Source organism: Scyliorhinus torazame, chromosome 2 (assembly GCF_047496885.1).
Source record: "Scyliorhinus torazame isolate Kashiwa2021f chromosome 2, sScyTor2.1, whole genome shotgun sequence".
Lineage (NCBI taxonomy): Eukaryota > Metazoa > Chordata > Chondrichthyes > Carcharhiniformes > Scyliorhinidae > Scyliorhinus > Scyliorhinus torazame.
This window is the reverse complement of record NC_092708.1, coordinates 262909621-262921697: the sequence shown is the minus strand read 5'-3', so window position 1 is coordinate 262921697 and position 12077 is coordinate 262909621. Positions and strand designations below refer to the sequence as shown.

General features: G+C 48.5%; 2 protein-coding genes across 9 annotated transcripts in view; one reads left to right on the top strand and one right to left on the bottom strand.

Annotated features, from left to right (window-relative positions):
• zfyve19 (zinc finger, FYVE domain containing 19) overlaps positions 1 to 1314 on the bottom strand; it is a 44969-nt gene extending 43655 nt beyond the window's left edge. For all 4 annotated transcript variants that reach the window (XM_072486451.1, XM_072486460.1, XM_072486469.1 and 1 more), the window contains exon 1: positions 1096 to 1314. In XM_072486451.1, the coding sequence (XP_072342552.1) occupies positions 1096 to 1149 (54 nt within the window). In that variant the 5' untranslated portion in view covers positions 1150 to 1314. The remainder of the gene's footprint in view (positions 1 to 1095) is intronic.
• A 275-nt stretch (positions 1315 to 1589) lies between these two features.
• The window catches only part of dnajc17 (DnaJ (Hsp40) homolog, subfamily C, member 17), a 214711-nt gene continuing 204223 nt past the window's right edge, over positions 1590 to 12077 (top strand). For 2 of the 5 annotated variants that reach the window (XM_072486393.1, XM_072486396.1), the window contains exon 1: positions 1591 to 1805. In XM_072486393.1, the coding sequence (XP_072342494.1) occupies positions 1731 to 1805 (75 nt within the window). In that variant the 5' untranslated portion in view covers positions 1591 to 1730. Of the gene's footprint in view, positions 1806 to 12077 lie in introns of all 5 variants that reach the window. The other 3 variants (XM_072486413.1, XM_072486385.1, XM_072486402.1) reach the window with 3 other exon arrangements.

The window sequence follows — 12077 nt, the reverse complement described above, 5'->3', positions numbered from 1 at the left end:
TTTACTCATTGGAGTATTATTATCTTTAATAATGTGTAGCCCAATCCCAACCACAGTTAATGTCTAAATTTGTACAAAAAACAAATGTAAATATCACCGCAGCCAGAGGACGATAGGCTGTGCTCCCCTTTGAAAGCTGACTGGTGGTGACTTAACCTGAGGGTAACCACACTTCAGGGGAGGGGCAAGGTTGTGAAAGCGGGCTTTTATGAATAATTTCAGCCAGTACGGAATTGAGCCCGTGCTGCTGGCATCACTCCGCATCACAAATCAGCTGTCAAACCAACTGAGACACAGGCAGCAAAGCTGTCCTGAAGGCCCAAAGTTGATGTCCAGCAGAGTCTGACTGAAGAAAGACAAGCCCCTTTATTTACAGCACTCGCTGCAGTAGACCAATTCAGTTAAAGGTCCTTGAAATTGACAGACGGGGAGGAGAGACCGGGGACAGAATCAAAGGTCCGGGGGGGGGGGGGGGGGGGGGAAAGAGGATCGGATCCTCAAGAGCGGAAGAGAGTCGTACCTTGGACGGTGGGTCAGTGAGGTTAGACCTTGGGGTGGGAGAGTTCGGTCCTGGGGTGGGGAGATGGAATGACAATGGGGTTAGACCTCAGTATAATCTTTACTAGTGTCACAAATAGGCTTACATTAACACTGCAATGAAGTTACTGTGAAAATTCCATAGTTGGCAAACTCTGACGCCTGTTCGGGTACACTGAAGGAAAATTCAGAACCTTCAATTCACCGAACAGCGCGTCTTTCGGGACTTGTGGGAGGAAACCAGTGCGCCCGCAGGAAACCCACACAGACAGGGGGAGAACGTGCAGACTCCGCACAGACAGTGATCCAAGCCGGGAATCAAACCCGGGTCCCTGCCGCTATGAGGTAACAGTGCTAACCATTGTTACCATGCCTCAGGAGGGAAGGTTGGGCCTGCAGGGGGGATTGGGAAGGCCAATCATCTGGTATGTTTGTGGGGTAAGGGTTCTCCCTGTTTATTCCCTTATTTCCCATTTTCTTTTATTTTTGCCGTTACATGTTTGATCCATGGATCATGGATGAGTGTTTACTGCCCGTGCTGGGAAAACATGAACTTGCCTCTTTCCTCAGGAGAGTGAATTTGGACGCGCAACCGTAGCATCTTCCAGCCATCTTCAACTGGCGTTGCTGTCCACCTCTACAAAACGTAATATAATGTATAAAGAAATATCCTGAATACTTTGAGTCACATTACAGCTACGACCCTCCGATATACTGATAGAACGCGTCATCAGGTTGCGTCCATCATTGAACTCAACCTTCACTCTCCGTCACCAGGGCCACCGAACGGAAGCAAACCAATTCCCAATGCATGCCGGCCGATGTAGTTTTGCCTTTCCGCAGCAGTCGCGCAAAGTCTCAGGGGTTGGAGTCGCGCGAACTACAGGTCCCAGCGTGCATCGCGGTTCATGAGCTGGGTGTCTGTCGAACTACAATCCCAGCGCGCCCCGTGGATGCCGTGGCCACTTCTGGGAACTGTAGTCCTTTCTGGAGCGGGGTTGCAACACAGTGAGCAACAAGACGGAACCTGGGGAACTACAATCCCAGAAGCCATCGCAGCTCGCTAGGCCCGTGTGTTTGGGACTTGGGGTAGAGTGTGAATGTTGGAGGCCTGAGTTCTGTTTGCAATCGGGGTGAAAGAAAGCCAGATACCGCTACCCGCATCTTGGTTACTCTGAGTGAGTGTGGGAAAAATGGCAGCTAAAGAAATCTTGCAGTTAGACCTCTACTCGCTGCTGGAAGTCAGCGAGGACGCCACTGGTAAAGAGGTAAGGAAATGTCTGTTAATGGTTTGAAATCCCCGCCAACTAGGTTCAGTCACTGACTCTGAAGCCGGGTATTGTGCTACCTGTCAGGAGGCAGCATTTAAACTGCTCATTTTGTTGTAGCCAGCAGAGTCAGAATCACAGAATGGTCACATAACAGAAGAAGATCAATTGGCCCTTCGTGTCTCGCCGGCTCTGCGATTGAGCAATTTACCAAGTACCTCTGTTCCTTTCCAGGTATAATTTTCCAATTCCCACTTGAGTGATTCGATTGAACCTATCTCCACCACACTCTCGGGCAGCACGTTCCAGATCTGAACCACTCAAGTGGGTGAAAATGTTTCTGCTGGTGTCTTCGTTTCTTCTTTTGCCAATTAGCTTAAATCTCCCAGTCTTGGCCCTTCCACCAGTGGGAACAGATTTTCCCTATCTACGATGTCCAGCCCCCTCATAATTATCAAATCTCCTCCCAACCTTCTCCTCCCCAAGCAAAACAACCTTGACTTTTCCGACTGATCTACGTAGCTGAAGCACCTCATCGCTGAAACCATTCTCATGCATATTTTCTGCAACCTTTCTTAATACCTTCACATCTTTCCTAAAATGGGAAATCCAGAGTATGGTTCTGTTGAGGCTGAACAAGTCGTTTTATACAAATTTAACTTTCCTCTTGTACCCTATGTCCCTATTAATAAAGACTAGGATACTGTATGCTTTATTAACTGTGCTCACATTCTGCACCTTTGATGACTTGTGTACATATACACTCAGAGCCCTTTGCTTCCTTTAGAATTGTACCCTGTGTTTCTGTTGGCTCTCTATTCTTCCTACCAAAATACCATCATTTTCATTTAAAATGTTCATTTAGGTGCTGGTTCACTTGTCCTATTGACCTGCAAAGGACTTGATGGTAAAGATCATTTTCTTCCAATGTTGATCGCATTTATTTTCACTGACCCCACCAAAATACTGTAATCAAGTGAAATTGACAAGTCAGGGAGAAGATAAGTGGATTTGGGAGATCGCAGGGATTGAAGTTACAGTTACAGAAGTTACAGTGCAGAAGGAGGCCATTCGGCCCATCGAGTCTACACGGGCCCTTGGAAAGAGCACCCTACCGAAGCCCACACCTCCGCCCTATCCCCATAACCCAGTAACCCCACCCAACACTAAGGGCAATTTTGGACACTAAGGGCAATTTAGTATGGCCAATCCACCTAACCTGCACATCTTTGGACTGTGGGAGGAAACCGGAGCACCCGGAGGAAACACACGCACACACGGGGAGAATGTGCAGACTCCGCACAGACAGAGACCCAAGCTGGGAATCGAACCTGGGACCCTAGAGCTGTGAAGCAATTGTGCTAACCACTATGCTACCGTGCTGCCCAGGGTGGGTGAGTCGGAGGATGGGGTGGAGTGAGGAAGCTTGCTCAGGGGTGGGCAACTCCATGGTGGGGGTGTTGGTAGGGTAGGTCGTCGAGGGGGGGGGGCATCGGTGTTGGTGGGGGGACGCAGGTGGGTCAGGTCGGGTCTGGCCTGCCAGGGTGGTTGGGGATAGTGGGTGTTGGGTTGATGTGGAGTGAGGGGGGGGGTAGTAGTCAAGCATGTAGGGAGAGTCCCGGGATGGGGGGGTGGGGATGTGGGGAGAGTCATGTCGAGGTCGGCATGAGTATTTACAATTGTTACCCAGAAGTTAGAATAGGTTTTACTTCTAACTTTTCCTGGATAGCCTTTGGTGTAACCTTGTGGAACCATCCGAAGTTTGTGATTTAAATTACATTTTTGGATGGCCCCCAATGTCGGACAATTGTCCAGAGAAGGTTTGCGCTTCTGGGCAATTGCCATGGAAACACTTACCTGGGACCTCCGAGAGGGATTCCACAGCAATTCCTTGGGGTAGCCCCTAAATCCAATGGTGGGTAGCTTGGAAGCACAGCCCAATATGTCACCTGCAGTATGTCTGCTCCCTTCAATTTAAAAAGCAACGTGCTGACCATACACAGCAGGTGCCACAACATTGGTGAAGAGAAAAGACAGATTATTGTTTCGGGTGGAGACCCATTGTCAGGATTAAGGTAATAAAGGGTACTTCAGTTTAAATGAGCTTGCAAAAGATGTTTGGTGAAGTGCAACGTAATTACTTGCCAGCACGGTTGAAGCACATGGAATAAAAGGAACAGTGGGAGCATAGATACAAAGTTGGCTGAGTGACAGGAAAAAGAGAGCAGTGGTGAACAATTGATTTTAGATCTGGTGGAAGGTGTTTCCTGGGGTTACCACTGTTTTTCTTGATATATATTAATGACCTTGATTTCGATGCAGAGGGCAGAAATTCAAAATTTTCAAATGATGCATCTTAGAAAAACAGTGGACCTTGACGAAGATACAAATTAGGAGCAGGAGTAGGCCACCGGCTCTCAAGCTTGATCCATCATTCAATAGCTTCATGGCTGATCTGATTATAATTTCAGCTCCATGTTCCTGTCTAGCCCAGTAATTTATCTGTCAACCAACATCACAAACAGAATATCTGGTCAATATCTCATTGCTATTTCTGGCACCTTGTGCTCTGCATTTCCTAAGATACTTAAGTGGCTACAAGTTAAAAGACGTGGCTATAAAGTTCATGGGCATCCTGAGATCATGAAAGATGCAATATAAAAAAGAAACATTTGCATCTATAAAGTGCTTGTCATGGCTACCGAATGTCCCAAGGCACGTTATAGCCAGTGAAGTACCTTTTTTGGAAGAGTAGTCATGGTTGTAATGCAGACAATGCAGTAGTTAATTTCCGCTCAGCAAATTCCCACAAATGGCAATGTGAACTTAGCCAGATTTGTTGTGATGTTGGTTGAGGGATAAATATTGACAGGACAACTGGGATAGCTGCCCTTCTTTACTTTGGAATAGTGGTGTGAGATCTTTTACATCCACCTGAGCAGGCAACCTTTACACCAGTGTTTTCCAAACATGTTTTTTCCTGGGACCCACTTTTGCCAGCTGACCGACTTTAGGGAACCATGCCGGCTAACCTTCGCGAAACACACCAGGCGCGATTCTCCACTCCCAGTGGCTGCGCCGTCGTGAACGCCGTCGAGGTTCAGGACGGCGCGGAACGGCCCCGGTCCCGACCAATTCAGGCCCTGACAATGGGCCAGGATCGGGGCCGCGTCATCTACACGCGCCAGGCCTTGTCACCCACGTAAAAGCGGCGCCGCATAGATGACGCGGCCGGTGCCGCATAACTGGCATCATCAGCGCATGCGCGGGTTGGCCGGCGCCAACCCGCACATGCGTGGTTGCCGTCCTCTCTAAGTCCGCCCCGCAAGAAGATGGGGGACGGATCTTGCGGGGCCGCGGAAGGAAGGATGTCCTCCTTCAGAGAGGAAGGCCCGACGTAAGGTGGGCACCGATCGCGGGCGGGTCACCCCACATTTCAGGTAAAGCCCGGTGCAAAATCCCCCCTCGCCCCCCCACAGGCCCCCCCCCCCCCCCCAGCGTTCACGCACCGCTCACGACTGCAGCGACCAGGTGTTGACGGCGCCGGGGGGAACCCGTCGTTTTGGCCTGGCCGCTCGGCCCATCCGGGCCTCAGAATAGCGGGGGTGCCGGAGAATTGCCATTTTCGGTGTCTCCGGCGATTCTCCGGCCTGTGGCCCGCGAAACTCGACCGGGCCGTTCCCGCCGCTTGGGAGAATCGCGGGAGGGCGTCAGACCGGCGTCCCCGGAAATTTTGGAGGCCCAGGCGATTCTCCCAACCGGCGAGGGAGTGGAGAATCGCGCCCACCATGTTTGCTTGACCCTTAATGCGAAAGGGGAGCCTGCTTGGTCCTGGTTTGCGCAGGTCCTGCTTTGCGCAAGTGAAGGAGACACAGCCGGAGTGAGACCTATCCAGAGAGGGAATTTGGAACTTGGTCATTTGGTGCAGTGAGGTAATTCGGTGCAGAGTGGGAGAAGGTGCTTTTTCCCTACTGTTTTTTTCTCTGTCTTTCTTCTGGCCTGTAACTTTTAATCTGCAGGGAGAACCAGAGAGCATCTGAGACCCTCGGAAGGTAAGTAAGTGATTTGTACTCATTTTTTAACTTTTATTACCGTTTCAAATAGTGTGTGTGGGGGGGGGGGGAGAACTGAAGTGACATCACAGAAAAGCTGTGACCTGATTGGCTTGTTGGGAATCTACACTGAATTAAAAAAATTAAGCATTGTTAAACTAATTAAACATAATTACTTCATTATAATTTAGAGGAGTATCTAAGCCAGAGATCGGAGATTACTGTATTTAGCTTTCACATTTATAGTAGAAATCTAGTGCTAGGAAACATATAGTTAACAGTAACTTTTTTTCAAAACTTTTAAATTTAATTTACTAATTAATTGACGCAATGTCAATTAGAGGGGTGCAGTGCTCTGACTGTGAGATGTGGCCGGTCCGGGAGGCTTCCAGCGTCCCAGATGGCTTCATCTGCGGAAAGTGCACCCAACTGGAGCTCCTCACAGACTGCATGGTTCGGTTGGAGCAGCAGTTAGATGCACTTAGGAGCATGCAGGTGGTGGATGATGCGACCATCCATTCACCACAGCGGAAAGCATCATAGATAGCAGTTATACAAATGTGGTCACACCGAAGGTGCAGGCAGAGAAATGGGTGACCACCAAAAAGGGCAGGCAGTCAGTGCAGGAATCCCCTGTGGTTGTCCCCCTCTTGAACCGGTATACCCCTTTGATACTGTCGGGGGGGATAGCCTATCAGGGGAAAACAGCAGCAGCCAGAGCAGTGGCACCACGGCTGGCTCTGATGTTCAGAAGGGAGGGTCAAAGCGCAGCAGAGCAATAGTCATAGGGGACTCTATAGTCAGGGGCACAGATAGGCGCTTCTGTGGACGTGAAAGAGACTCCAGGATGGTATGTTGCCTCACTGGTGCCAGGGTCCAGGATGTCTCCGAACGGGTAGCGGGCATCCTGAAGGGGGAGGGCAAACAGGCAGAGGTTGTTGTACATATTGGTACTAACGACATAGGCAGGAAGTGGCATGAGGTCCTGCAGCAGGAGTTCAGGGAGCTAGGCAGAAAGTTAAAAGACAGGACCTCTAGGGTTGTAATCTCGGGATTACTCCCTGTGCCACGTGCCAGTGAGGCTAGAAATAGGAAGATAGAGCAGCTAAACACGTGGCTAAACAGCTGGTGTAGGAGGGAGGGTTTCCGTTATCTTGACCACTGGGACCTCTTCCGGGGCAGGTGTGACCTATATAAGAAGGACGGGTTGCATCTAAACTGGAGAGGCATAAATATCCTGGCCGCGAGGTTTGCTAGTGTCACACGTGCGGGTTTAAACTAGTATGGCATGGGGGTGGGCACGGGAGCAATAGGTCAGAAGGTGAGAGCATTGAAGGAGAACTAAGGAATAGGGCCAGTATGACGCTGAGGCAGAGCAGACAGGGTGAAGTTGCTGAACACAGCGGGCCTGGTGGCCTGAAGTGCACATGTTTTAATGCAAAAAGTATTACGGGTAAGGCTGATGAACATGGAGCTTGGATTAGTACTTGGAACTATGATGTTGTTGCCATTACAGAGACCTGGTTGAGGGAAGGGCAGGATTGGCAGCTAAACGTTTCAGGATTTAGATGTTTCAGGCGGGATAGAGGGGGATGTAAAAGGGGTGGCGGAGTTACGCTACTGGTTAGGGAGAATATCACAGCTGTACTACTCAGAGGGCAGTGAGGTTATAGGTTCAGTAGGGGAGCATTTCGGGAACAGTGACCACAATTCAGTAAGTTTTAAAGTGCTGGTGGACAAGGATAAGAGTGGTCCTCGGGTGAATGTGCTAAATTGAGGGAAGGCTAATTTTAACAATATTAGGCGGGAACTGAAGAACCTAGATTGGGGGCGGATGTTGAGGGCAAATCAACATCTGACATGTGGGAGGCTTTCAAGTGTCAGTTGAAAGGAATTCAGGACCTGCATGTTCCTGTGAGGAAGAAGGATAAATACGGCAATTTTCGGGAACTTTGGATAACTAGAGATATTGTAGGCCTCGTCAAAAAGCAAAAGGAGGCATTTGTCAGGGCTAAAAGGCTGGGAACAGACAAAGCCTGTGTGGAATATAAGGAAAGTAGGAAGGAACTTAAGCAAGGAGTCAAGAGGGCTAGAAGGGGTCACGAAAAGTCATTGGCAAATAGGGTTAAGGAAAATCCCAAGGCTTTTTACATGGACCTAAAAAGCAAAAGGGTAGCCAGGGAAAGGGTTGGCCCACTGAAGGAAAGGCAAGGGAATCTATGTGTGGAGCCAGGGGAAATGGGTGAGGTACTAAATGAATACTTTGCATCAGTATTCACCAAAGAGAAGGAATTGGTGGATGTTGAGTCTGGCGAAGGGTGTGTAGATAGCCTGGGTCACATTAAGATCCAAAAAGATGAGGTGTTGGGCGTCTTGAAAAATATTAAGGTAGATACGTCCCCAGGGTCTGATGGGATCTACCCCAGAATACTGAAGGAGGCTAGAGAGGAAATTGCTGAGGCCTTGACAGAAATCTTTGTATCCTCACTGTCTTCAGATGATGTCCCAGAGGACTGGAGAATAGCCAATGTTGTTCCTTTGTTTAAGAAGGGTAGCAAGGATAATCCAGGGAACTACAGGCCGGTGAGCCTTACTTCAGTGGTAGGGAAATTACTGGAGAGAATTCTTCGAGACAGGATCTACTCCCATTTGGAAGCAAATGGACGTATTAGTGAGAGGCAGCATGGTTTTGTGAAGGGGAGGTCGTGTCTCACTAACTTGATAAGAGTTTTTCGAAGAGGTCACAAAGATGATTGATGCAGGTAGGGCAGTGGATGTTGTCTATATGGACTTCAGTAAGGCCTTTGACAAGGTCCCTCATGGTCGACTAGTACAAAAGATGAAGTCACACGGGATCAGGGATGAGCTGGCAAGGTGGATACAGAACTGGCTAGGTCATAGAAGGCAGACAGTAGCAATGGAAGGATGCTTTTCTAATTGGAGGGCTGTGACTAGTGGTGTTCCGCAGGGATCAGTGCTGGGACCTTTGCTGTTTGTAGTATGTATAAATGATTTGGAGGAAAATGTAACTGGTCTGATTAGTAAGTTTGCAGACGACACAAAGGTTGGTGGAATTGCGGATAGCGATGAGGACTGTAAGAGGATACAGCAGGATTTAGATTGTTTGGCGACTTGGGCGGAGAGATGGCAGATGGAGTTTAATCTGGACAAAAGTGAGGTAATGCATTTTGGAAGGTCTAATGCAGGTAGGGAATATACAGTGAATGGTAGAACCCTCAAGAGTATTGACAGTCAGAGAGATCTAGGTGTACAGGTCCACAGGTCACTGAAAGGGGCAACACAGGTGGAGAAGGTAGTCAAGAAGGCATACGGCATGCTTGCCTTCATTGGCCGGGGCATTGAGTATAAGAATTGGCAAGTCATGTTGCAGCTGTACAGAACCTTAGTTAGGCCACACTTGGGAGTATAGTGTTCAATTCTGGTCGCCACAGTAGCAGAAGGATCTGGAGGCTTTAGAGAGGATGCAGAAGAGATTAACCAGAATGTTGCCTGGTATGGAGGGCATTAGCTATGAGGAGCGGTTGAATAAACTCGTTTTTTTCTCACTGGAACGATGGAAGTTGAGGGGCGACCTGATAGAGGTCTACAAAATTATGAGGGGCATAGACCGAGTGGATAGTCAGAGGCTTTTCCCCAGGGTAGAGGGGTCAATTACTAGGGGGCATAGGTTTAAGGTGCGAGGGGCAAGGTTTAGAGTAGATGAACGAGGCAAGTTTTTTACACAGAGGGTAGTGGGTGCCTGGAACTCGCTGCCGGAGGAGGTGGTGGAAGCAGGGACGATAGTGACATTTAAGGGGCATCTTGACAAATACATGAAGAGGATGGGAATAGAGGAATACGGACCCAGGAAATGTAGAAGATTGTAGTTTAGTCGGGCAGCATGGTCGGCACGGGCTTGGAGGGCTGAAGGGCCTGTTCCTGTGCTGTACTTTTCTTTGTTCTTTGTTTGTTCTTAAGATCTCACACCAATCAGATTCGCAGGAGGAGAGGGCAATCTACAATTCAGGTATAGAGTTCAGCCAGTCTTTGAATCATAGAATCCATACAGTGCTATTTGGCCCATCGAGTCTGTACCAACCCTCTGAAAGAGCACCCTACTAAGGCCCACTACCCTGCCCCTATCCCAGTAACCCCATCTAACCTATAGGTGAATTTTAACATGGCCGATCCACCTAACCTGCACATCTTTGGACTGTGGGAGGAAACCCAAGCATCTGGAGGAAACCCACGCAGACGGGGAGAAAGTGCAAATTCCACACAGACAGTCACCCAAGGCCGGAATTGAGCGTGGGTCCGTGGTGCTGTCTGGCAACAGTGCTAGCCATTGCGCTGCCTTTGTGAGAACGGAAAATCTCTGGATCATCTTTGTTGAGAACACAAGATCCAACCTCATATGTAGGTCTTCGTGAAGGACAATAGCAACAAAATGCTCGTTTTACTCCGCACTAGACACTCCTGGGAGATGCTACTTCAGAATGCTGACAACCTCATGGACTTTTGGCATTTTTTAAATGTGCTGTCACAGGTCAGGTACAGCAGCACAGTCTTTTCATTTGGAGTCAGCTGTGAATTAATAACTGACTCTGGAGTCTCAACGTCAAGGAATCTTTCCCCCCCCCACTTCTCTTTCAAATCTAAAACTTCTCTCATTTGCCAGTACTCCCTGCATATAACATACAAGGGCTTTGCATCCTTATTTACATTGACCCAATTAACAAAACCATAACTCAAGAAATCATCTTTATATTGCTTTGTTCCCGAGTTAAATTTCTTCTTTGTAGGCTGTTAACCAGAGGCCCTGGAGCTCTGTACGGAGCTCATGCCAGCCAGTGGAGAGTTTTTCCCTGATTCTCATTGATGTAAATTTTGCTAGGGCTCCTTGAAGCGCATGCAGAAGTCACAATCACTTCTCTGGAGGTCTTGTGGCTGAGGAGGTAACTTGTGTTAAAGTCCTACTTCAGAACTTGATGACCTCAGAGGGAGTGCGCTTGACACATTCAGCAGGTTGATAATCAACCTACTAATCCTTCCAATACATCTCCACTATTTCCCGAAGGGGAACAATGTGTGTTAACATATGAAATACACTAAAAAAGAACACTCCTTCCTCTGGTATTACATAGAACATACAGTGCAGAAGGAGGTCATTCGGCCCATCGAGTCTGCACTGACCCACTTAAGCCCTCACTTCCACCCTATCCCCATAGCCCAATAACCCCTCCTAACCTTTTTTTTGGACACTAAGGGCAATTTATCATGGCCAGTGCTCCTAACCTGCACATCTTTGGACTGTGGGAGGAAACCGGAGCACCCGGAGGAGACCCGCACTGACATGGGAGAACGTGCAGACTCTGCACAGACAGTGACCCAGCGGGGAATCGAACCTGGGACCCTGGCACTGTGAAGCCACAGTGCTAGCCACGAGTGCTACCGTGCTGCAAAGAATTGAGCTTCTTTGTTCATGTTTGAACCAAGGCTTTAATGATGCCTGGAGCTGGGTGGTCCGAGGTGGAACGCAAACTGGGCATCTGAAAGCAGGTTATTGATGAGCATTGAGAAAAACGCCCAACAGTATCTTTGAAGCTGCCGTCCTTCCAAACCCAGTTGCAGAGAGTATTAACATCAGGGTGAAATACCTATTATGCACTGACTATTCGTGCTAACTGCTCACTCAATCTGAGCCAGTCTGTTCTCCTTGACTCTGGGCTGAACATTTCACCATGAATAGGGTCTCACCAAGATTGTTATCTACCACATCAAAAACACTACCTGATTCTGCCACAACCACCCCTGCCGAAACTCTCCTTCGAACCTTCCCTAACCCAGTGATTGATTTCTCAAACTTTCTCCATGTCAACTTTCTTGCTTAACCAGAGTTAAGTCCTTTCCTAAACAAAGTCCCGAGAACTGCCAAGACAATCAACAAGGAGCATCAGGTATCTCAATTTCTGTACTATACTCAATCACTTTTTCTTTCTTTTCCCCTTTTTAAAAATAAATTTAGGGTATCCAGTTATTTTTTTTCCCAATTAAGGGGTAATTTAGCATGGTCAAGCCACCTAACCTGCACATCTTTGAGTTGTGGAGGTATGACCCATGCAGAGACGGGGAGAATGTGCAAACTTTATATGGACTGTGACCCGGGACTGGGATCGAACCCGGGTCCTCGGCGCCGTGGGGCAGCCGTGCTAACCACTGT